Source organism: Schistocerca piceifrons, chromosome 2, assembly GCF_021461385.2.
Source record: "Schistocerca piceifrons isolate TAMUIC-IGC-003096 chromosome 2, iqSchPice1.1, whole genome shotgun sequence".
Lineage (NCBI taxonomy): Eukaryota > Metazoa > Arthropoda > Insecta > Orthoptera > Acrididae > Schistocerca > Schistocerca piceifrons.
In genome coordinates, this window is record NC_060139.1 from 17,612,066 (window position 1) to 17,638,031 (window position 25,966).

Below are 25,966 nucleotides of genomic sequence, written 5' to 3' on the forward strand. Positions count from 1 at the left end.
AGTAAAGTAACACACTGACAAATAATAGGCAGAAGAAGACACACCAGTCATGTCTAGGCATAAAATACTTTCTGCAGAATATACTCAACAACACAATAGAAGTGATCTGTCGTTTGACTCCATTTTTAATACTTATATTTTGCTACTTCTCCAGTTGCCCCTTCTATAACAAGGCATACTATATGCCCAGTTCTGGAATATTAACACACAGCTCTCAGGTGATGTCTATATATTCATCAGTATTTCATCTCTCTTTGCAATCCATGTACTGCTTACATTGTCTGTTGTTCTCTTCCCCTGTTTATCTGCTGTACTGGCTTTTTTAACACACAAAAAATTGCACCTGCCATCACCACTTTCATTAGTGCAAACAGAGTAAGATGCTACGGTGTTTAAGACAATGGTTTTGCTTTCATAAAGAAGAGGGGCATGGTGTTAATGGTAGCTAACATATCTCTCAATTTAATTTTTCTTTGCTTTCACAATCAGTTGAACTGAATACTAAGTTGTCCCATAAACAAGACAGACAATTTTCATACCTGTGTTAGTCCAATCTGAGCTTATGCTCTAATTATCTTGCCATCAATGGGATATTAAACTTGAATATATTTTCCTTCCTTGCAGCATTATGGCATTATCTCAGTATTTATTTACACTTTTTTTTTCCATTTCTATCTGCAATATTTTCATTCTTATAGTTATTTGTTAAAAATGAATAAATACCCATAAGTAACTGTTTTGGTATGTGCACTCTTTCAAGCCCTTGGGCTTCACTAAAATTTAATAATTTCTTCTTTTTTCAACACAACTAACAATGATAAATTTATCACTCATCTTTGCAGTGGTACGGTAAAGGGGTGGTGGCAGTATTTCCTGGTTTATCTTTGTAAAAGAACATTTGACAACAAAATTTAAAACATCATCCTTTGACTCCAATTTTGTCTTCTTTAATCCCTATGTCATCAGCAAAAGTCTTGTCACACATGATTGTGTCGCGAGAGATTATTTCTGTATTACTAAACTTTCTTATGATGTGTGGCGGTTATCGACCGCAAACAATCGACCGAATCTTTGAACTAACTTCATTGAAAATTGTTGAGTAGTGTTCGCCATGTTGTCGAATCAAGTGACTGTGGATTTTCAATGTGTCATTTCGTGTAGCTATTTCTAGCAACAATAAAAGTATTCAATCGATTAAGTGGTATGTTTCAGTTCAACAACCTCTATACAACCCAACGACCCCACTGGTGACCCCGAACTTTTGTTTTTTTGTGTGCTTCTGATACAACTCAGTGTACAAACAATGTGGCCGGTCAACAATGCAAGTGTACCTACGATTCCACTGTCCTGTGTAAGTGCGAGTGAATCCTCACAAATGACTCCAGGACAACTACCATTTACGCCGCATCCTACATTTCTGTCTCTCATGAATTATTACACTCCACAGTCGCAGCTTGCGACAGACACTTGTGTTGTGACAATGCCACCCGACAGTGTTCATGTGAAAGAAGACACCGACGACGCATCACACGTTGTGTATTCTGTGTTACCTGTGCCGTATGGCACACAGGCCACGCAATACGACCAGATCACACACTTGTTTGTTCTGGCGGCACTGGCCGCCCCTGCTGTGCCTACCGCGACATACACTGATCATATTTTGGACCGTTCCATGTTTTCAGCAGCACCGGGTGTTTCATCCGTGCTGGCAACACACCACGCGTCTTCCGTGCCAACCGTGTCGCATCACTTCGCACCTTCAGCTGCCGCACCAGACGTCGCATCTCACTCCAAGCTGGATACCAGTTTCCAGGCCTCCGCCTCGTCTCCAGTCGCACACCCGTCGAAGTCACCAAAACTGCCACCATTCAATCGTGACCATCCTGTCACTTGGTTTGCTCTAGTCGAGCACGTGTTTGAACTTAATGGTGTTATCTCGGACGATGCACGTTACTCCAGTTTGATTACTCATCTACACGGCGAGCTTGAGCTGGTGAGTGATATAATTAATTCACCACCACCTCCGCCACGCTATATTTCAGCGAAGAAAATTATTGAGGGACGTTTAGCACGCACTACGGATGAGGCGCTGCAGCAAATCATCCATGTCGAGCAAATTCAAGACAGATCGCCGTCTCAGCTGTGGCGCCGACTATGCTCAATGGTTGACCAGCAAACCCTGTCGGATACCACCCTGTGGGCCATTTGGTCAGTCAAGTTGCCATATGACATCCAAATGCAACTGCTCGCCCTCTTGACGTCACCTTTGGACCAGCGCCTACGGATTGCTGACAGCATGCATCGGCTATATTCGCACAGACACTGCGTCCCTGCAAGCCATGTTCGCACGGCGCCAACGTGTGGCACACCTGCAAGTGTCAGTGCCTCACCAGCGCTGCCTGGGAGCGGCCACGCAAACTCCAGCACATTGCGTGAGCCGACGGCGTCCCCACCTGAGAGCCACGTGGGAAAACTACTGCCTTTCCCCACCACGTCTAGCACTCCCACTACTGGCGCCCTGCACAGCCCCGCGATGGAGGCGGGAACTCCTCGCCCCGCTTCCCCTCCCACTCATCAGCTGTGCTGGTTCCATGCAACACACGGCGACTCTACCTGCAAATGCCGATCATTGTGCGCGGCGGAAAACTACAGGCGCGAGCCACTTTAGGCACCTCATCTCACGCCGCGTCTTCAGTGTGTCTCCAATGCACAAAACATTCTACACACGAGGCCAGCTGCACACCCAGCCGACTGTACATTCTTGACGAATGCTCCGAATTCCACTTTCTCGTGGATACAGGCCCAGACTCCAGCGTTCTGCCCCGAACAGTTGCTCCGTCGAGCTTGCTACCTACCGTTTCCATGCTCCAAATAATTCCAATATCAGCGTTCACGGAACAGTCGAGATTCAGCTTCAGCTTGCACCCGGCATGCTGTTCCCGTGGACGTTTCACGTCACGGATATCGACGAGTTGCTGCTTGGGATTGATTTCCCCCGTCATTATGGACTTTCTCCAGACCTACAGTCTGCAGCACTGGTGCACCACACTTCCGGCACACACATCCCTGGCTCCTTTGCGCCATGTGCTACAACTCTTGCCTCTTAGTTATGATTCACTCATCAACGCTTCTGCTGATTGCTCCTACCTGTTGGCTCAATTCGTCGCCTCCATCGCCGAAGTCAACCGCCAACGCCGTGAAATAGATGCTACTCATAACGACAACAACAGACTACGACAATTGATTGTAGGCGCATCATGCGAGCTGGCGCGTGCACACAGCTTGATTGCCAACCTCACGCACGTTTCCGCACCTGTCGCGGACTCTACTGATGAACTCCGGCTCAAGTTATTCCCTCGCTCTCATGTCGAGCGACCTGCTCACGTTGAGCCGACACACGACCCCACCTCATCACAGGTCACAGCCACGGACTGCAGATCTCTTGCTGTGATGGCATTTCGCACGAAGGCCTCCACCGACAATGCCCACACAGCTCCTGTTACGACGCCGACAATGCGGCTCCCACAGCCGCCACCACAGGCCAGTGACTCTTCAACTGTCAGGGCCACGGGTGATTTTGACACCCTCCCATTGCCCCCACGTTGTGGTCATTTCGAACAGCACGTGCCACAGAATGAATACTACCGAAGGCCCGCCAGTTCGTCACAATGCCAGGTGCCTGTCGGCCCACAAACTTCGCCAGACAAAAGCTATCATACAGGACATATTAGACGCCGGTATTGTCTGTCCGTCCTCCAGCAATTGGTCTTCTCCAATTTACTTGGCCTCCAAAAGAGACGGTTCGTACCGCTTATGTGGAGATTACCGCAAATTAAATGGACGCACCGTCATTGACGATTATCAGATTCCGCATATTCAGGACTTTGCACAACAACTACACGGTGCCTGTGTTTTCAGCGTAATTTCCTGTAAAAAAGTGTACCTATGCACACTGATGACATCCCATAAACGGCTATTATCACCCCTACGACCTCTATGAATACTGTACCATGCCGTACAGCCTCAAAAACGCCCCGCAGTCCTGGTAACGTTTCATTGACTCACTCCTTCTCCCACTGCCGTTTTGCTACGCATATCTTGATGACGTCCTTGTTTTCTCAGCGTCCGAAACAGAACATTTGCATTTGTCATGTGCGCTACAAATTCTCTCAGACAATGGCATTGCGATTAACGAGGATAAAAACAGTTCCACTGCTCTCGTGTGACGTTCCTGGGTCATGAGGTCAGCCCTGATGGCATACGGCCTACATCCGAGCGTGTCGCCATTATTAATGGACTGCCACTTCCGGAAACATACCGTGACCGATGTTTCTTAGGAATGGTGAACTTTTTCCGCCGACACATCCCGCTCGCAGCTTCACTCCAGGCACCACTCACAGACGCATTGGCAGGCAAGAACATTTCGGGCGCACGCAAAGTAGTTTGGTTCGAGGATATGACACGTGCGGTCGACAATCTCAAGTCTGCCCTGACCAACGCAGTTACACTCGTGCACCTTCTTGCCGACACGCGCATCTCTATTACTATGGACGCAAGCGACGCTTGTATCGGCGCTGTGCTTCAGTAACATATCAGTGATACCTCTCAACCACTCCAATTCTTCTCTAAAAAACTGTCCGCTTTCAACGCAAGTAGTCCGCATTTGATAAAGAGTTACTGGCCGTTTACGAAGCTGTCAGACACTTTCGCGAAGATCTTGAAGGTCGCGAGGTCACTATTTTCACTGATCACCATCCACTCGCATATGCCATTCGTAATCCTGCTACCGACCTCCCACCGCGTAGGTTCCAACATATGGATCTCATATGTCAATACACGACGGACATCTGCTATATAAAAGGTGCAGACAACGTCGTCGCAGACTATATGTCGCACATAAACGCCATTACTTCACCGTTTGACATGGCTAATCTGGCGTGCCTTCAACAACAAGATCCCAGCATACAGGACTTATTACAGGGCATCAACACATCTCTTACCTTGGCGAACCGCCACCTACCGGGGTCTGACTCCCCGGTCATATTTGACACTTCCACTGGTATACCATACCCGATCGCACCTGCCTCGCTCCGTCGAGCAGTTTTTGATACCCTCCACAACCTAGTCCACCCTGGCATTCAGGTTACAACACGCCTTGTAACCGAACGTTTTGTATGGCCTAATGTCAACCCTGACTGGGTCCATGCGCGCATACCCTGTCAGCGCAGTTAAGTTGGACGTCACATCCAGCCGCCACTCGGACAGTTTGATGTTCCTAAGGGTCGCTTCTGCCACGTCCACCTCAACATCGTCAATCCCCTCCCCCCTTCTCCCTTCTGAGGTCTACAGATACATTTTGTCTATGATCGACCGTACCAGCAGATGGGTGGAAGCTGTACCGCTTATGGCATTTCAGCTGCCTCGGTGGCTTGCACCTTTGTCCAAACATGGCTCACCGGCTTTGGCTGTCCATCCGCGATTACTATGGACCAGGGCCGGCTGTTTGAGTCCGTCCTTTTTGCCAGTCTTTGCCAACTATGCGGTGTCAATAAATTCCATACAACCGCTTATCATCCACAAGCTAACGGTTTAATCGAACGCTGGCACAGAACACTAAAAGCAGCCCTCATGTGCCATGCGGAAGAGTGGTTGGAGGCCCTTCCCTGGGTGCTTTTAGGCGTTCGATCAGCCTACAAAGAGGACCTGCAAGCATCATTAGCGGAAGTGCTCTACGGTGAGCCCCTTGTTCTTCCTTGTGAGTTCGTCGAGGATTCACATCCCCATTCATTGGACGAGCTCCCCAACTTGGTCGAGCGTGTTTGCAAGTGTATTTCACGCATCCGTGTACCCCCTCTGCATGCACACATGGTTCCACGCATTTTCGTACACAAAGACTTGGCTCAATGCGAACATGTAATGCTCCGGGACGACACCGTGCAAGCCGCTTTACAACCTCGCTACACAGGACCTTACAAGGTACTGTCATGTGCCCAAAACACGTTCCAAATCTCCATCAACGGACAACCACACACAGTGTCCGTGAACCGTTTAAAGCCAGCATGGACCATCTCGGAAGCAGCATCCGTTATTCCGTGTGACTTCACCACTTCAGTCGAGTGTACTCACCCGAGTGACAACAGTGTTCTAAGTGATGTGCCGTGTGACGCCCACACTCTGAGTGAGTGTCCCGACTCAGGTCATAGTGTCCCATGTGACGTTTCTCCCCCTCAGCGTGACATAGCTACAACCCCCATTAGGTCGAGTGATTGTGTCTCACTCGCACCGTCGCCAGCAACTCACCTTTCGCCAGCTCCTCCGTCGAGCATCTACGTCACGGTCGACGTCTCCATGCATACAGCCGACAAACTAGCAGTCCAGGTCCGTGAGGGTTCCCTTTTTGTCCTCCACACCCCTCCCCGCTCTCTCGATGATTCACATCCCCCTGTTACACTGCTCAGGCATCTCTCCCTTCCTCCCAAAGCCGATGTCGATAGCATTACATTGTTCATCACCGTCTCCCTCTCCCCTCCCCATGTCCAGAGGAGGTCGTCAGCTTCGGCCTCCTCTCTGGTATAGGGACTATACCTTTTCCTCGCCTATCTGCCCCCCCCCCCCCCCCTCGCAGATCTGGATGCCTCACCGATTACGCTGTGCTCCGCACTACCGGCGGTTATCGACCACAAGCAATCGACCGACTCATCTTTGAACTAACTTCATTGAAAAATGTTTAGAGTAGTGTTCGCCATGTTGTCGAATCAAGCGACTGTGGATTTTCAATGTGTCAGTTCGTGAAGCTATTTCTAGCAACAATAAAAGTATTCAATCGATTAAGTGATATGTTTCAGTTCTACAACCTCTATACGGCCCAACAACCACAGATGTTTGGAAAGCTCCTTTTCAAATAGTTGGTGACTGTAGTTACTGAAGGATTCAGTATGATTAATACATATTTTCTGCAGTTTTATGATGTATTTCATGTCAACAGTGCAGTAAGCATGATTTTTAATTAGTTTACTTTTTTTAATATGTTGCAAGGGGTCTCAGCAACCTATAAATAATCGGAGTGATAGGATTCTCTTTTAGCTTGACCATTTGTTAGCTGGAATTTGAGTCACAGTGTCTTTTGTTGTTCCATACCAGATTTGTAAATTATCCACACTGCAGCTGTAAAAATGTGATGGAGCTCCTTATTATTGAATTTACTGAACAAGTAGAGTTTCTAACTGCTTCGTAGTGAACCACATACAAGGGATGCCTTGCCCTGGAATGTTATCATCATCCAGGATATTATAAAGACTATGTCACGGTTCTCTACTGCCAGGAGTATCGACTGATATTCGTTCTCAAATTATATAATTTTAAAAAATATATTTATCTTTCAGTCACTTGTTTTCATTTTTAATATATAGTTTTCTCTGATGCACTCAAAACTGCTGAAGTTATCCAAGTTTCGAAAAGAGCCATAAGCATCTTCTCAAAAACTAGTGACCAGTTTCTATTGTTCCAGTTACCTCAGAAGTTTTGAAGTCCCTTGTGCACAACCAGTTAAATAACTATTTCTAAAAGTATGATCATTTCTCTAACAGACAGTGAATTCCAACATAATAAAAATGCTACTACTGCTGTCACTGGAGTTGGTAACCAGATGTTAACTGCATTTGAAAATGAGGATTTGGTATCTGTTGTACTTCTGTGATCACAGAAACACTTTTTACTGTATACCTTTCACATACTACTTGCGAAACTGGAATTTTGTGGCATCCAAACCCATCTTTAGCTGTATCAAGTCCTATTTAAGCAAAAGGAGACAGTCTGTCTCACTTAAAAACAGATTCTTCTTGTTGAACGAAGTTTGGACTGGAGTGTCGCAGGGCTTCGTCTTCGTCTGTTTCAGTTTATCATTGCATTAATGATTTTATTTTTTTATTTATAATTGCCTACGATTTTGACACATACTACCTGGAATCCAATGTCAGTCATATTTTCGCATAGAAAGTTGTAATGATTTACTTTACCATGTAGGAGCCAGTTTAGCAGTGTGTTATGCAGGTAATATGACCAGAGTCGGTTTAACTTCCAATTGACACAAGCTGCCCCTCAGGATATCAAGCTGAGCCAGAGGTGTCCCAAGTGCAAGATTTCTATAGTGGATGTGTAGTGACCAAAGCCAAAAGCGGGAACGCCTTGGGCTGCGGATCGGAGCTGCCAGGCGGGAAGCCGCCGGCGGTGGAGCATGCACCACCGGGTAAACACCAGGACGAGTCGGACGACAGACCAACGACAACCGACAATGACCGACACAACAACGAAGAGATAAACAACAGAGGCTTGTAGAAACCACAACACCAAACACCTACAGTAAATCCACTCAGAACCAGAGCCAGGCAAATGCCAACAATGAGTAACGGCCAGAACGCAGTACCGCCGAGATAGAGAAGCAATCCAGAGCGAGTACCAGACTGACTGGACTAGGGCAGAGCGGGTCCCTATATATGAAACCAGAGGGAGCGGCTATTGGCCGCTGTCTGCACATGGCGTAGCGGTGGCGCCCTCACTGAGTGAGAGCCACTGAGTGAGAGCCGCTGCGTGAGAGCCGCTGCGCGGAATAGCCACCGCAGATGCGGAGCCCTCTATGGGCTGACCACATCCATTCGTTCTGGCGAGTGTTCAATTTCCACGGCAGGAGGTACTAGAGGATGTATCACAAGTAGTAGAAGCTGTATGGGGTGCCGAACAGCAAAGTGTAATATTTGTATACAATGTGTATCATAATTAATAGATTTTCTCCATGGCTGAATGGTTAGTATTGCTACCTATAGTGCAGATGGACCCGTGTTTGATACCTGGTACTGCCTCAGATTTTTTCTGAGAAAGGGAGGTCTGGTATGGGGTCCATTCTGCCACTGTGTAGCCAAATGGAGCTCTTGAATAAACAAGCAGGGTATCATCAGGATTCATCTACTGGCAAATAACGGCTCGGCAAATTGGTAACATGATGATCACACATCCCACAATCATAGCTCATTCCTCATATTGAACAGGCCTAAGGCCTAATCTGTAAGAGATGCATACATTATCATATGAAAAAAAGGGGGCAGGGCTCCAAAAGACAAGAAGCTTTTGTGGAAAAATGTTCTTGAACCAGCCTTGGCCACAACACAGCTCATCACACACTGAGGTGACAACAGTCATGGGATACCTCCTAATATTATGTCAGACCTCCTTTTGCCTGGCATAGTGCAGCAGCTTGATATGACATGGACTCAACACGTCGTTGGAAGTCTCCTGTGGAAATATTGAGCCATTCTTAATTGCAAAAGTGTTGCCAATACAGGATTTTTTGCACACACTGACCTCTAGACTATTTTCCATAAATATTCAATGGGATTCATGTCAGGCAAAATGGTTAGTCAAATTATTCACTTGAAATGTCCAAAATGTTTTTCACACCAATCACGAACAACTGTGGTCCAGCGACATGGCACATTGTCGTCCATAAAAGCTGAAGTCCACAAATGGCTGAAAATGGTCTCCAAATAGGTAAACATAACCATTTCCAGTCAGTTATCAGTTCTGTTGGGCCAGAAGATACCATCCATTCTATGCACACACAGCCAACACCATTATGGAGCCACCAACAGCTTGCACAGTGTCTCATTGACAACTTGGTACATGGGTTCGTGGGGTCTGTGCCACACTCAAATCCTACCACCAGCTCTTACCAAAATCAGGATACATCTGACCAGACCACAGTTCTCCAGTCGTTCAGGGTCCAACCAACATGGTCATGAGCCCAGGAGATGCACTGCAGGCAATGTCGTGCTGTTAGCAAAGGTACTCGCATTGGTTGTCTGCTGTCACAGCCCATTAATGCTAAATTTTGCCACACTGTCCTAATAGATATATGTTCATTGCATGCCCCACAATGACTTCTGCAGTTATTTCACACAGTGTTGCTTGCCTGTTAGCACTGGCAACTCTACTCAAACACCGCTGCTCTCAGTCGTTAAGTGAAGGCCGCTGGGCTCTGTGTTGTTCATGGTAAGGGGTAATGCATGAAATTTGGTTTTCTTGGAACACTCTTAACACTGTGGATCTCAGAATATTGAATTCCCTAATGATTTACAAAATGGAACATCCCATGTATCCAGCTCCAATTACAACCCTGTGTTAAAAGTCTGTTAATCCCTTTGTGTGGCCCTAATCATGTCTGAAACCTTTTCACATGAATCACTCACGTACAAATGACAACTACCCTTTTATATCTTGTGTACATGATGCTACTGCCATCTGCATGTGCGCATATCACTAGCCCATGACTTTTGTCACCTCAGTGTACATCAAGACACAATAGAATTCCATTAGGCAACTCGGAAAAATTGCGATTACCTATGGATTGGGTTTTTTCTAATAAACTCCTTCGTAATCTAATAATAGAAACTAACTCTGGGGTAACTAACACTGTAGAAAAAATATCACTTAAACTGTTAGGCTTTCACATTAATTGCAAATTAAACTGGGATAAATATCTGCCACGTCTACAAGAGAACAGCAGGAGTGTGCTACTTCGTGTGGAAATTTGCGGATGCAATCATTAATGAAAATTAATTAAAAAGAAAATCGAAGAGCAACTACAGGAAGAATTAGGTGAATATCAAGGAGGCTTCAGTCCTTGGTAAGCTGTGCAGAACAGATCATCACTTTAAAATTAGCCATAGCATATGTAAAGAAACGAAATAAACCTCTTGTAATAACCTTCATGGACTTCAAAAAAGCATATGACTGTATCCATAGACCTTCAATGCTAAAAATCTTAAGAAATTTCGGACCCCATACAAAATTAATCAGATTGATAGAAGTCACCTTAACCAACACTGTATCAGAAGTCAAGTTCAGGGGGGAACTCTCTGAGCCATTCATCATAAAAACAGGTTTAAGACAAGGAGATTGCTTGGCACCGCTGCTGTTCGACTGTGCTTTAGAATACATAATGAGGGAGGGAACGGTACAAGATTAACCCAAAGAACATCCAAATTGGAATACCCAAAGACAAAATAAGTTTAAATTCTCTAGGATTTGCTGATGACCTTGCTCTCTTGTCCAACAGTAGTCAGGAAACCAAAAACAACAATTATCTCACTACAGGAAATAGTACAGAAAATTGGTCTTGGAATATCCTTTGAAAAAACAGTCATCATCTTAACTGACCCACCACTCATAAACAAAATTGCCATAGGAAACCAAGAAATGAAAATTGTAGATAAATTTAAATATCTGGGAGAAATCATAACATATAGCCTCAAAGAAAAGCCAACATGGCATAACAGAATAAACATATTGACTAGAGCACATTATATCACGAAGAACACCTACAACAAAAAGACCCTGTCAATAGCAACAAAATTAAAACACTACAAAACAATCACTCAACCAGAAATAACAGACACAAGTGAAACCATCTTCAAAACAACTACCACTGCACAAATAGACAAAATACTCAAAATAGAGAGAAAAATCATCAGAGCATACATCATCAAATCATACCAGAAAGATGGACACTGGAGAGTAGCTACAAATGAAACAGTCTACAAGGAAATAGAACCGGTAATGAGTACAATTAGGAGGAAACGCGTTTCATTTTTTGGACATCAAATCAGAACACCAGAGAACAGGATCATCAGAAGAATAATGGAAAAATTGTGGAATAGTAAGTGCAACGTTAAGTGGATTACAGAAATCAAGGAAGATATGGATGAGCTACAGATTACATTGGAAGACCTAAGAAACAAAACTGACAAAATCAGGAAACTCGCAGACAAACAAACCAGACTGCAAACAAGTATCAACAAACAGACAATAGGAAGGGTGATTTCTGATGAAGAAAGAAGGATGAGATCTGAGAGAATGAAGAAGTAATGGGCTGACAGGAAACTGAAAAATTCTTGGTCCAAAGTTGGCTAGAGTGGTCCAATGAAGGCCATAAAATGTAAATAAATAAAATGAAAATGTGGCATTTTTTAGTTTTTTTTCCAGTCATATATTTCCTGTGGCATACTGATACATGAATATCAGTGAAATTCTGAAAATTAAAAAAAAAAGTAATCACAATAATGAACAAAGTGAGCCCTAAGGAACACTATCAACCACTCTTTATCACGCTCAAGATACAGATTTTTGTAAACCTATACATCTATACAGCACTAGTTTATGTCAAAACCAATTTAAGGGATTTTGATACCACAGAGGAAAGATACTCCTTCATAGCACTAGAGACAAATTGGACTTGATACATCAAGACTTTGTCTCACAGACTGTAAACTCACATAAAATAACACATTAAATTTTTTTAATAAACTTCCAATATGACTCAGTCCTTGCCCTGTAACACTTTCAAGTTAGGATTTAGGACTGGTTACTGAAACACTCATCTTACAACATAACAAAGCTATTTGAAATAAACATTATCAACATTAGTTCTTTGTTTTGTAAAAAAAACAATCAAATTGCAATAACTTCTCTGTAAGACCCCAAAAAACAGTTTTTCGACTGAGAAAAGTATGGAGGAAAGCTCAGGAAATGCTACTACCCCAGGTGGTACCCAATCCACCGTCATCTTGGATGATGCATGCAGGTCTTCAGAGTCTGGGGAGCCTCCACCAACATGCTTGGTGGTATCGGAGACTCCGGCTAAGATTAAGCACAAACACCCAAATTACTTTGCCACCTGTAATGCCAACTACTTCTGAAGGCTGGTAAACTAAAACGACTTACAAATAACACGCAGCAACATAATACACTAATTGCAGCGATTCAAGAAACGAGATTCACAGATGAACATATCTTTGAGTCAGGGGGCACAGAATATTTAAAGGTAGAACACACAAATGTGTTGTAAAAACAATTCCTCATCTTGGCACAGGATTTATAGTCAGCAAGAAAATTCTAGATTCCATCATAGACTTTAGCTCACCAAATAGCCAAGTATCTACTAATTCTTTCCGAAGCACAAACAAAGTTTACAGCATCGTGAATGTTCATGCACCTACCAACCAGGCAAACAAGAGAGATCAGAAATGAACAGATGAATTTTGGGAAGAACTAGAAGACCTTCTACCCAAGATCCCAGATAAACACATCATCATCCTGGCCAGAGATTTCAATGCACTACTTGGCAAGGAGAGAAAATTCCCAGACATTGTTGGAAATTACCCAGCGCATAGAAGAACCAACCGCAATGGAGAGAGACTTGTGGAATTGTGTAAAGCTTTTAACCTAGTCATGAAATCAACACCATTCAAACACTTGCCACAAGAACAGAAAACTTGGTCATGCCCAAATCCAAATCTTGGAGAATATCACATTGATAACGTTGACATCACCTGAAAAGTACAACAAGAGATCCAGAACGTTAAAGTTTTGAGGAATGCCAACCTGGATTCAGATCACTAACTTTCAAAGATTAAAATTAAGCTAATTTCTAGAAATTCCAGAAAAACACTGGCAAAGAAGATAGATTTGACATAGAGAAGCTGATGTCCTATCGAGAATTCACTCATAAATTTGAATCCTTAGATCTAGAGTGCTGGAAAGAATTTCAACAAGCCCTGGTCAGAATGGCAAAGGTAACTGTTCCATCTCTGGCTGTAGAGGCCACACTGCAAGCAGTAGTGCATCATGGGAGAAGCAAGCAGACTGTTGTGCTATGGAGGAGGCTGGGGCATGGAGGGGGAGGAATATCAGATGAGGGGGGGGGGGGGGGGGGATGGTAAAATACTGCTTGTGGGAGCATACAGGGGCAAGCTGGGGAGAGGGTAGGGCAGCTAGGTGCAGTTGGTAGGTTAAATGAAGAGCAGGGGAAGGGGGCAGTGGAAAAGGAGAGAAGTAAAAAGACTGTGGGTGTATGGGTGGAATACAGGGCTGTCTGGTGCTGGAATTGGAATAGGGAAGGGGCTAGGTGGGTAAGGACAATGACTAACAAACGTTGGGGGCAGGGGGGTTACTGGAACATAAGATATATTGCAGGAAGAGTTCCCACCTGCACAGTTCAGAAAAAAAGTTGTTTTGGTGGGAAGGATCCAAATGGCACTGGCTGTGAAGCAGTCATTGAAATGAAGAATGTTGTGTTGGGCAGCGTGTTCAGCAACCAGGTGGTCCAGCCGTTACTTGGCCACAGTTTGTCGGTGGCCATCCATCCGGATAGATAGCTTATTGGATGTCATGCCCACGTAGAATGCAGAACAGTGGTTGCAGCTTAGCTTGTAGATCGCATGACAGGCTTCAGAGGTAGCCTTGTCTTTGATGAGATTGGTGATACTTGTGACCAGCCAGACTGGAGTACGTAGTGTTGGGAGGATGTATGGGACAGTTCTCACATCTAGAGCTCTATTACAGGGATATGAGCCATGAGGCAAGGGGTTGGGAGCAGGGGTTACGTAGGAATGGACAAGAACATTGTGTAGGTTCGGTGGGCAGCAGAATATCCCTGTGGGAGAGCTGGGAAGGACAGTGAGTTGGACATTTCTCATTGAAGGACACAAAAAGAGGTAGTCAGAACCCAGGTGGAGAATGTGATTCAGTTGCTCCAGTCCTGGGTGGTACTGAGTCATGAGGGGAATGCTGCTCTGTGGCCAGATGGTGGGACTTTGGGAGGTGGGGGGGTGGGGGTGGTGCAATAAGGCAGGCATCTGTTTTGTACAAGGTTGGGAGGGTAATTAGAGTCTTTGAAGGCCTCTGTGAGACCCTAGGTATATTTCAAGAGGGACTGCTCCACACTATACATGTGGTTGCCATGGGCAGCTAAGACGTGCGGAAGGGACTTCTTGGTGTGAAATGGGTCGCAGCTGTCAAAGAAGAGGTATGCTGGTGGTTGGTGGGTTTGATATGGATGGAGCTTCTTATGTAGCCATCTTTGAGGTGGAGGTCAACATTGAGGAAGGTGGCTTGTTTGGCTGAGGAGGACTAGATGCAGCAAATGTGGGAGAAGGTGTTGAGGTTCTGGAGGATTGTGGATAGGGTGTCTTCATCTGCAATCCAGATCATGGAAATGTCATCAGTGAATCTGAACCAGGTGAGATGTTTGGGATTCTGGGTGTTTCAGAAGGGTTCCTCCAGATGGCCTATGAACAGGTTGGTACAGGATGGTGCCATGCAGGTGCCCAAAGCTGTACCCCAGATTTGTTTGTAGGTGATGCCTTCAAAGGAGAACTAATTGTGGGTGAGGATATAGGAGGTTGTAGGTTTGGAATCCATCCAGCATTGGGAAGGGTAGTGTCCAATAATGGTAAGGTCATGGGCTTTAGGGACGTTAGTGTAAAGGGAGATTGCATAAAAAATGACAAGCAAATAACAATGTGGTAAAGGAGCAGGAACTGAGGAGAGTAAGTGGAAGAAACTGTATGTACCTTTTACATAGGATGTTAGGATGGGGGTAATAGGCTGACTGTGTTGGACTACAAGAGCTGAGGCTCTCTCAGTGGGGGGGCACAGTAACTTGTTACAATGTGGCATCCTGAGTGGTTGGATATATGGACTTCAGGAAGCATGTAGAAGGTAGGAGTGAGAAGATAGGTGGACTCCATGGAGAGGTTAGGAGATTCTGCTGGATTTCTGGAATGGAGACTGTGACAGAGTTAGTATGTGGATAAATGTGACAGCTAGTGGAGTCCTTCTGCCAGGTAATCTGTGTAGTTCAAAACAACAGTTGTGGAGCCTTTGTCAGCAGGTAGGATTTAGAGTCAGGATCAGTTTTAGGTGGTGGATTGCAGATCTTTCTGCAGATGTAAAGTTAGTTGCACATTAAAGGATTTGAGGAAAGATAGTGAGAGAAGGTTTGAGGTTATGTAATTCTGGAAAGTCAACAGGATGTGATCTGGGGGCAGCGGGGGTGGATCATGGTTGGTTGGAAGAGTGAACTGAGTCAGGCAGGGTTCAACACTGGTACTTGGTTGAATCTGATTGGTAGGATTAGTGGTAAAAAGGTGTTTCCACTGCAGGGTCTGTGAGGGAGAGAGAAGATCTTTAACGAGTACTGCATGACTGAATTTGAGAGTGGGGCATAAGGTGAGGACTGATACTTCTGTAGGGCTAAAGCTTTTGGAGGAAAGGTTCATGACTGTGTTTCGGGTCTGTTTATGTTCTGGATTCTGTATTGTGGTTTGAGGGTGGGGTAAATGGGATATGTGTGTGAGGCAGGGTTTGTCAGCTATAACAGGATGTGTGAGAGGTTTGGAGGTTTTTGTAGAGATAGCCGATGACAGGCATAGGAAATGAACTGGGTGGAGAGTTTTTTGAGGGGGCATTGTGGATGCTCCTCTAGTACCTGGAGGGCAAGAGTTTCCGTGTGTGATATGGGTTCCAGGAATTTGGGATTGCACAGCAGGAGAATGTTACGGATGGAGAGGAGGTATTGCAAAGAGGTTTGGATCTGAAAGACTTGGTTGTTGGTGAGAATTATTGACTGGTGGAATCTGAACAGATGGGGGTCACTGTGGAAGGAGGGATTGCAGCAGGAGGTGGATAATTTGAAGGTAAGACCATTTGGTGGGGATTACATGTGCAAAGCAATAACACAGTACTTAACAGTATGGGTGACTGGGTTCTGGCTAGCCTCCTTTCCATCCTACCACTCCCCTCACTCCTACTTCTTAAATTCCATACACCCAACCACCCAGGATGTCCTATTGTGGCCATTTACCGTGCCCCACTGAGAGAATCTCTGCTCTTGTAGGGCAACACCTTCAACCTCTTTCCCGGACCCAACTCTTCTATATAAAAGATACCAACCATTTCCTCCACCGACCCTCCCATGGTTCCTGTCCCTTTACCACATGGTGCCCTGCTGGTCACTGCTGATGCCACCTCCCTTACATCCGTAATGCTCATGGCCATACCACTATTGAACACTACCTTTCCCAATGCCTGATTCCAAAGCTACAACCTACTTCCTAGTCACGATAACAACTATATATTTACCCACAATTACTTCTCCTTTAAAGACATCATTTACAATAAAATCTGGGGTACAGCTATAGGCATCTGGATGGCTCCGTCGTATGCCAACCTATTCATGGGCCATCTACAAGACTCCTCCTAAAGCCACAGAGGAGCATTCCCCTCATGACTTAGTAGCACCCAGGACCAGAGCAACTGAATCACATTCTTCACAAGGGTTTCAACTACCTCTCACTGTGTCCTGAAATGAGGACTGTCCAGTCAACTATCTTTCCCATCATCCCACCCCCCTCCCCATCCCACCCATAGTGGCATTCTGCCACCCACCAAATCTATACAATATCCTCATCCATCCTCACACACCCCTGCTCTCAGACCCCTTTCCTCATGGCTAATATCCCTATAATAGACCTAGATGCAAGACCTGTCCCATACATCCTCCCACCACCACCTGCATTCTATATCGGCATGACAACCAACATGCAGTCAGTTCACTTGAATGGCCACCAACAAACTGTGGCCAATAACAGCTGGATCGCCCAACACGATTTACTGCATTTTAATGAATGTTTCACAGCCTGTGTCATCTGTATCCTTCCCACCAACACCAATTTTTCTGAACTGTGCAGGTGGGAACTTTCCCAGCAATTTATCCTATATTCCCATAACCGTTCTGCCCTCAACCCTCATTAGTCATCGTCCTTATCCACCTAGCCTCTTCCCTGTCCCCATTCCAGCACTAGACAGTCCTCTATTCCACCAACATGCCCACAGTCTTTTCACTTCTCTCCTTTTCTGCCCCCCCCCCTTCTCCCCCCCCCCCCCCTCCCCCGTCTGCCCACCATCTAACCTCCCAACTGCACTAGTTGCCCTACCCTCTCTCCACCTCATCCCTGTATGCTTCCATAAGCAGCACTTTACTGTCCCTCCCCTTCCCCCCCCCCCCTGCTATCCCTCTCCCCCCCCCCACACTGATGGCTGATATGGTGTTTCATGGTATTTCTTACTGGGTCTTTTGGTCCGTTTTGTCTACTCCAGCCCTGAATACACACAAAAATTTACTGGTAAATGGTAAAATTTGCTGGTGATGTTCCTCGGTCAAGTGAGGAACTATTGGTAGCTAGATAATAGATTCCTTCAGTGAAGAGTTGGTAATGGTAGTACAGCGTGGTACCCCATTGTCAGCATTGATATGACCATTCTGAACAGTTTCAGGTGCCCCTATGCACATAAATCTTAGGGATGCGTTGGGGCTGCAGACTACTGATCAGAACGCATCTTGTTGGTGGTGATGATGAGATAAGTATATCTTTGATGACAGTTATTTCCTACACCATTCATTGCTGTCAGGACTACAATGTGGAGCTCCAATCTTTCACAGTTTCCAACAGTTGTTCCTACAACATGGGTTCCTGCTGAGTGGATATATTTTTCATTTGCAACTCCTTTGAACATCGAGGCATAATCTTCTTCTGCTGGCTCATGTTAATAACACTCATAAAGGCAAAACTACAATCACACTGACTTGATATAATACTATGTTATTTTTGAGTAAAGGTCATTAATACAAAAATGGTCTCTACTATTGCTTTTTTTTCTGTTTTAATCATTTCTTAATGACTGACAGATGAATCTGCTTAAGTATGACGGTCTAGGGATGATTTGAGTTGGTCAGAGTGAGACAGTAGGCCTACTGTATATATACGATAATTAATTTCAATTTCAAGAATCACAAGAGGAGGAGGTACACTTGGAAAAGGTCAGGTAATACGGGAAGATTTTAGTTAGATTACATCATGGTCAGACAGAGATTCTGAAATCAGATACTGGATTGTAAGGCTTACCCAGGAGCAGGTATAGACTCAGATCACAATATAGTAGTGATGAAGAGTAGGCCGAAGTTGAAGAAATTAGTCAGGAAGAATCAGTATGCAAGGAAGTGGGATACGGAAGTACTAAGGAATGATGAGATACACTTATAGATGCAACAGTATGGAAAGCTCAGCAGGCAGTACAGTTGAAGAGGAATGGACACCTTTAAAAAGGGCCATTGGAGGTGTTGGAAAGAAAAAGATAGGAACTAAGAAGGTAAATGCAAAGAAACTGTGGGCAACAGAGGAAGTACTTCAGTTGGTTGATGAAAAAAGGAAGTACAAAAATGTTCCAGGAAACTCAGGAATATAGAAATACAAGTTGCTGAGGAATGAAATAAATAGTAAGTACAGGGAAGCTAAGACGAAATGGCTGCAGGAAAAATGTGAAGAAATCGAAAAAGAAATGATTGTTGGAAGGACAGACTCAGCATACCTGAACGTCCACACAACATTCGGTGACATTAAAAGCAAGGGTGGTAACATTAAGAGAGCAATGGGAATTCCACTGTTACATGTGAGGATAGAGCGGATAGGTGGAAAGAATACACTGAAAGCCTCAATGAGGGGGTGAAGATATGTCTGATGTGATGAAAGAAGAAACAGGAGTTGATTTAAAGGAGATAGGGGATCCAGTAGTAAAATCAGAATTTAAAAGCTCTATGAAGGACTTCAGATCAATTAAGGCAGAAGAGTTAGATAACATTCCATCACAATTTCTAATATCACTAGGCAAAATGAGCGTACCTGGCCAAGAGAAGTCTACTAGTATCAAACATGGGCCTTAATTTGAGGAAGGAATTTCTGACAATGTAGATCTGGAGTACAGCACTGTATGTTGGTGAAACATGGACTGTGGGGAAACCAGAACAGACAAGAATCAAAGCATTTGAGATGTGGTGCTACAGACGAATGTTGTAAATTATGTGGACTGATAAGGTAAGGAATGAGGAGGTTCTGCGCAGAATTGGAGAGGAAAGGAATATGTGGAAAACACTGATACGGTGAAGGGACTGGATGATAGGACTTCTGTTAAGACATGAGGGAATGATTTCCATGGTACTAAAGGGAGCTGTAGAGGGCAAAAACTGTAGAGAAGACAGAGATTGGAATACATCCAGAAAACAATTGAGGATGTAGGTTGCAAGTGCTACCCTGAGATGAAGAGGTTAGCACAGGAGAGGAATTCGTGGCAGGCCATATCAAACCAGTCAGAAAAGCGGTGAACCAAAAAGAAAAAAAAAAAAGTATATGATGATTAGACATAGCCTCATTAAATATGTTATCTCACTGGGGCATTAGCTATTTATTGTTGTAAATACATTTTAAAAACCTGGTCTCACCATCCTTCCCCAGAACACCAGTCTTTCAGCAGAAGAAAGGACAGCCATTCACAACCTCAAAACAAATCCTGAGCTAGGCTAATCATCCTTCCTGCAGACAAAGGTTCCACCACTGTTATCGCAGTGACCAACTGACAGAAAGCCTCTACCAATCATCTGACATCTCTACCTGTAAAATCTGCCAGAGTGATATCATCCCAGATGTCCAACATAACATCTATCCCTGCTTAAACCCTCATGTACTTCACAGAAGTTCTCCCTTGAATCCACTTCCCTCCTCACAACTATGACATCCCGCATACCCACCCTCTTCATGCCAACCAAAATCCACAAACCCAACAAGCCTGGACACTCCACTATAGCTGGTTACTATGCTCCCATTGAAAGAATTTCAGCCATCATTGACCAACACTTCCAACCAAATGCCCCTAATCCAGCCTCCCATGTGAAGCACGCCAAACATTTCCTTCACTGACTCTCCACTATCCCCATCCCTTCACCTCCTAGAGCCACAATCATCACTTCCTTACACACCAAAATCCCTTATGCCCATGGTCTTACCACTATTGAACACTACCTTTCCCAGTGTCCTTCAGAGTCCAAACCCACTACCAGTGCCTCATTTCTCACACACCTTACTAACTTTATCCTAACTCACAACCACAGCTCCTTTGAAGGGAAGGTATACAAACAAATCCATGGCACAGCTGTGGGCACCTGCATGGCACCCTCCTATGCCAACTGTTTATGGACCATCCAGAGGAGACCTTCCTAGCCTCCCAAAATGCAGACTGCTTGTCTGATTCAGGTTCACTGGTGGTGTCTTCATTATCTCGACTCAGGGTCAAGTCCCCTGTCCTCGTTCTTTTACAACTTCAACACCTCTCCTATATACTTTACCTGGTCTTCCTCAACCCAGTGTGCCGCATTCGTGGATGTTGACCTCCTCCTGCCTGATGGCGCCATCCACACCTCTGTCCACATTAAACCCACAAACCACCAACAGTACTTGCATTATGACAGCTGTCATCCCTTCACACCAAAAAATCCCTCTCATGCAGCCTCGCCATCTGGGGACAGTGTGTCTGCAGTGACAAGAACTCACTTGCCCAATATGCTGGGGGTCTCACGAAGGCCTTCACAGACAGGCACTGTCCCCCAGACCTAGTCTGCAAACACATTTCATTTCTCCACACACCCCTAATTCTCCCACCAACCCCAAGAACCAGCTACAAAGGAGTTCCCCCTTTGTCATCCCCCCGGACTGGAATACCTGAATCACATCCTTACATCCTTCAACAGGGCTTTGACTACCTAACATCATGCCCGGAAATGAGGGACATCCTACCCAACATTCTTCCCACTCTCCTAAGTGGCGTTCCATCAACCGCTCTACCTCCACAACGTTGTAGTCCACACCCTATGTCACTCCCAATCCCAATCCCTTACCATAGCGGTCATATCCCAGTGGAATACCCAGGTGGAAGACCTGTTCAATCCACCCACCCAGCATCCGTGAAAGCAGCCATGTCATGTACCATCTCTGCTCGACTCATTGTACCTAGCTATTTATATTGGTATCATTACCAACCACTTGTCTGCCAGGATGAATGGCAACTACCAAGTTGTGTCCAAGAGCAAAGTAGGCCACACTGTGGCACAATATACAGCTGAACATATGTGCAAAATTTTAATGGCTGGTTCATAAAAAGCACCATTTCAATCCTCCATTCCAACACTAGCTTTTTTGAACTGTGTAGTTGGGAGTTACCCTTACAACACATTCTCCACTTCTGAAATTATCCCAGCCTCAACCTATGGTAACCTACTGTCCCCACACCATTCACCCAACAGTTTCTATCTTATTATCTCCTCCCTATTCTCGTCTCCTCATCCAGTTTGTGTGCTGCTCTCTGCCAACGCACCTGCCCACCTTTCCCACTACCATCATTTTCTGCTTCCCCCCTTCGCCACCACCCCATACCACAGTCTCCCGACACTGCACTTGATGGCAGTCTAGTCCCTGCATGCTCTGTCAGACAGCATTCTTTTCTCATCCCATCTGTATCTTGCTATCCCTTCTCCCTGCATACGGCTGCTTCTGCTCTATGTGTCAGTTGGATTCCGGTCTGAGTTGCTGGAGGTGACAGTCAAGTGTGCATAAGGTGTGTGTGTGTGTGTGTGTGTGTGTGTGTGTGTGTGTGTGTGTGTTTCCTTTTCTGAAGAAGGCTTTGGCTGAGAGCTAACTATGTAACTATAATTTAGTTGTGCCTGTTTACAACTCAACGTGTCATCTTTACAGTGAGTTGCACTCTATCTTTTCATTATACTGATAAAAAAAGACACTTCTGTTTCTGTTCAAACATTTTTCTGTATTGTATGCCAGGCTACATAGCTGCCCATAGTAATGTGCAATTTTAACACACTAAAAACACAATTTTAAAAATATCAACAATAAAACAGCAATATTCAGAGGAAAAATGCTCCCAGGTAATAACAACAGTAAACAACTATCAGTTCATAACTTTGGATATAGTTACAACACTAGTTACCTACAGTAGACATAAATGAAGGATACTTTCTGTGAAAACACATTCAATATTTGAATGCGTGGACTTTACAATGGATTATGTTTGTCAACTACAAAGAGCAAAAGACTTTCAAAGAATTTAAGAAATAGTTTTCTCCCTGATAAGATTTCAAACTCTTTAGTTTCTACTTGCACTGTAAGCTACATTACAAGCACTTCCTTAATTGGAAAGAACTAAGTCTCTGTCTCTTACTGAACAGTGGTTGCTTTTGTGATAAAGCGTCAATACTTATGTGTCAGTTATGACTGAGGATTAGGCCCAACTTATATTGTAATAATAATTAATCAGTTATACAGAAACTATAATTTCCTAAAATGAATACAAATGACAGTAGACACATCAGTTAATATGAACTTCAATGAGGAAAGTATATTTTATTCCCTCAGTTTTCTCTTTTTTCTTTGTCCACTTATTTGTACTTACTATTCTCAGTTTTACATTGATTTCAGAGTCACATGGCTTCATCTTTGAGTTCCTTACAAGGATAACTCAACAGATCAGCCTCCACTACAATGCATTACACCCAGTTAAAGAGTGGAAACAACAACATACAACTTCTCATGACAGAATTTGTAATCAAATGTTTCCTCTGTATGAATGACAGTTTTCTTAGAGTCTCCATCAGGAAATGATTTATGAAGCAGATGTGGATTGATTTCCATATACTTGTAAAGTGGAAGCATTTGGATACGAAACGACACGATGTAAAACTGAAGACAGTAGACCTACATACAGATAAGAGGAGGCAGAAAAATGGAAAAAAGAGCATAAAACTGAATAACCCATTTTTATGGAACAAAAGCAGGACAAAAGTTAAGTACTGGAGCACACTTGTATTTGTCAAGCGAACATAAACATTAGGCTCTAGTGTCAGTCAATCTGATACCACAACCAGATTTCACATTCATTGGTTTCACCAACTCACAATCAAACTGTAACTTTTCAACCTAACCTAGACCTCGGGCCACACTAAAGATCAGTCTGTCACCACAACCAACATTTCACAGATGGTCTGATATATAAATTTAGCCCAGTAGGAGTTCTAACCAAGGTAACCAGTAGAAAACTTCACCCAAGGAATGAAACAGGTAACTACTAAATTCAGATTTGAAAAAATCTTCTTTCATGTGAAAGTTTTCATAGATATATTGTTCTTAAATGACAAATATGTTGATTACCCTGTAGATCTTTTGGATAGTGGATGGCTAGCCACACGGTGATAAAATTGTTAAAACTCTTTTTGACGGAGTCCCATACACAAACAGAGAAGCAATACCTATAACACACTTAAAAGACTTTCAGTCAGTTATACCTTTAATTTATAGTGATCCACAGACTCGATAAAATAATAAGAAATCCCAGTGTGAAGAATTGTGTCCGATGTTTTTTCTATATCCTTCTAACTTAAATAATAGTTATTTGTAATTTATTTGCCCAGGGATATTTCACAATGCTACAGGATTGCACAGAGGAACACAATGGAAAAATGGATGTAACATCATCAGATATATGACCATTAAACCTTTATGTATAATCAGGAGACGACAGTACTGTAACTGATGCACTCTGAATAATATAGAACTTTCTTTACTGGGTATGGCACTAATGGAGTGATACACTACTGCCTTCTTCCAATTTGATGTAAGCAGTTCAAACTGGTCACTAACTGGGAGAAGCTGGACTGTAATGTAGGCCTAATATGAAATCTGAATCAGTGGATGACTATGCTGTTTTATCACACACAAACAAATCAAATAGCTAGATCAAAGAATGAATAACTATGAGAAAAAATATGTCAGCTTTCGAAGACTGAATTTCTAAAATGACACTTGACTGATGGCACTTGTGAGAAAATGAAATACAATACTGTTGCTGGATTAAAAGTGTGTTAACATGTCAGAGATGTTTCTCATCATAATTTCGATGAATTATTGTTAAATGTAAACCAGTTCGCAAGAAAGAACCAAAGCATGAAATAATGATATACCTTGTACCATGATAATATGATTTCTGACAGAACAGTTATACTAGATCAGTAGTCCCCTTTGGTCAGAATTTGGTTCAGACAAAGGAAATTGGTGGGCCAAAGTAGTAACATTTTATATAAATGATAGTATTTGCTGTACTAGCCGCAAGATAACTAAATAATGGAATGAGTTCGTAATGTATTTTAATTATGTGAGTTAAGTATGGGGGGGGGGGGGGGTGTAATTGCATACATATAGCCTATTTTCTTTATTTCTTTGGGTTTCTTGGTTAAACGTTATTTGTTTACGTTATAAGTGAAGTAAAAAAATATATACCGGTATTTGTGTATTTTTTTTTTTTCAAAACTTAATGCTCTGTATGTGTGTCATGCCCAATAAATGATGACAATGTTTTATACGCACCGATCTTCTAAGTATCCTCCTTGCATATCGTGACACACTAGCGTTCGTGGCACACTGTTTCGCATGCATCGTGGTTGTGGTCGTAGAACAGTTTCATGACATTTCTGTGTCCCACTTGCAAAATAGTCAGTTACACCAGAAAGTGAGCGCACATAACCAGACCACTCCGTGTTGTAGTTTTTCCATGACAGAACTTGCTCCAGTTTGTCCAGCGGTTCACAAATAACTTCCAAGTTTTCTGTCATTGCCGAAATATTTAACAAGCTTTTGCGAAGAACAATACGTCGTGGTTAACTACTAACTTGATTGAACCAAATGACGCAATGGTATGTCGAAACACTTAATCGTTTATTTGGATAAAACCGCCTCACACCGCACTTCTCCCAACACATTGCGTAGCGTCGTGTTTACGCGTCACAAAGAACTGATTCGGCATGGGTGCCAATCTCCCCATTGTGCTATGCATGAAAACATTAACTTTATTCACTGTCGCGTGTCAATATATTACCTTAAACTAGCATTAAGATGAAATCAAGACTGAATTTGCTCATGTACGTAATTGCAATTCTGTAAGCGTGAAAAATATAGCTGATAAATCCTAATTAGACTTTTCACAGAGCCGTGCAATTATTGCAGCGTAGATAGTGGTAGACCTGCAATATATTTCCAAACTTTATGAAACAGCTGATCTTTACATGTATATTAAGGCGGTTGATTTAAAATTTGTTTCGAAAGTGCTCGTTGTCTTCCTCTGCCTTAAATTAAAATAAAGTGTGTCCATACTAATTTTACGAAGACAGTTATTCAGTGGTGAATTATAA

At 43.7% G+C, this 25,966-nt stretch overlaps 1 protein-coding gene across 3 annotated transcripts in view; it reads right to left on the reverse strand.

The window, feature by feature from the left end:
- The window catches only part of LOC124776494 (cytosolic endo-beta-N-acetylglucosaminidase), a 110,796-nt gene extending 85,196 nt beyond the window's left edge, over positions 1–25,600 (reverse strand). The window contains exon 1 of one of the 3 annotated variants that reach the window (XM_047251511.1): positions 25,146–25,597. In XM_047251511.1, coding sequence (XP_047107467.1) covers positions 25,146–25,390 — 245 coding nt within the window. In that variant the 5' untranslated portion in view covers positions 25,391–25,597. Of the gene's footprint in view, positions 1–25,145 lie in introns of all 3 variants that reach the window. The other 2 variants (XM_047251510.1, XM_047251512.1) reach the window with 2 other exon arrangements.
- Positions 25,601–25,966: the final 366 nt, after the last annotated feature.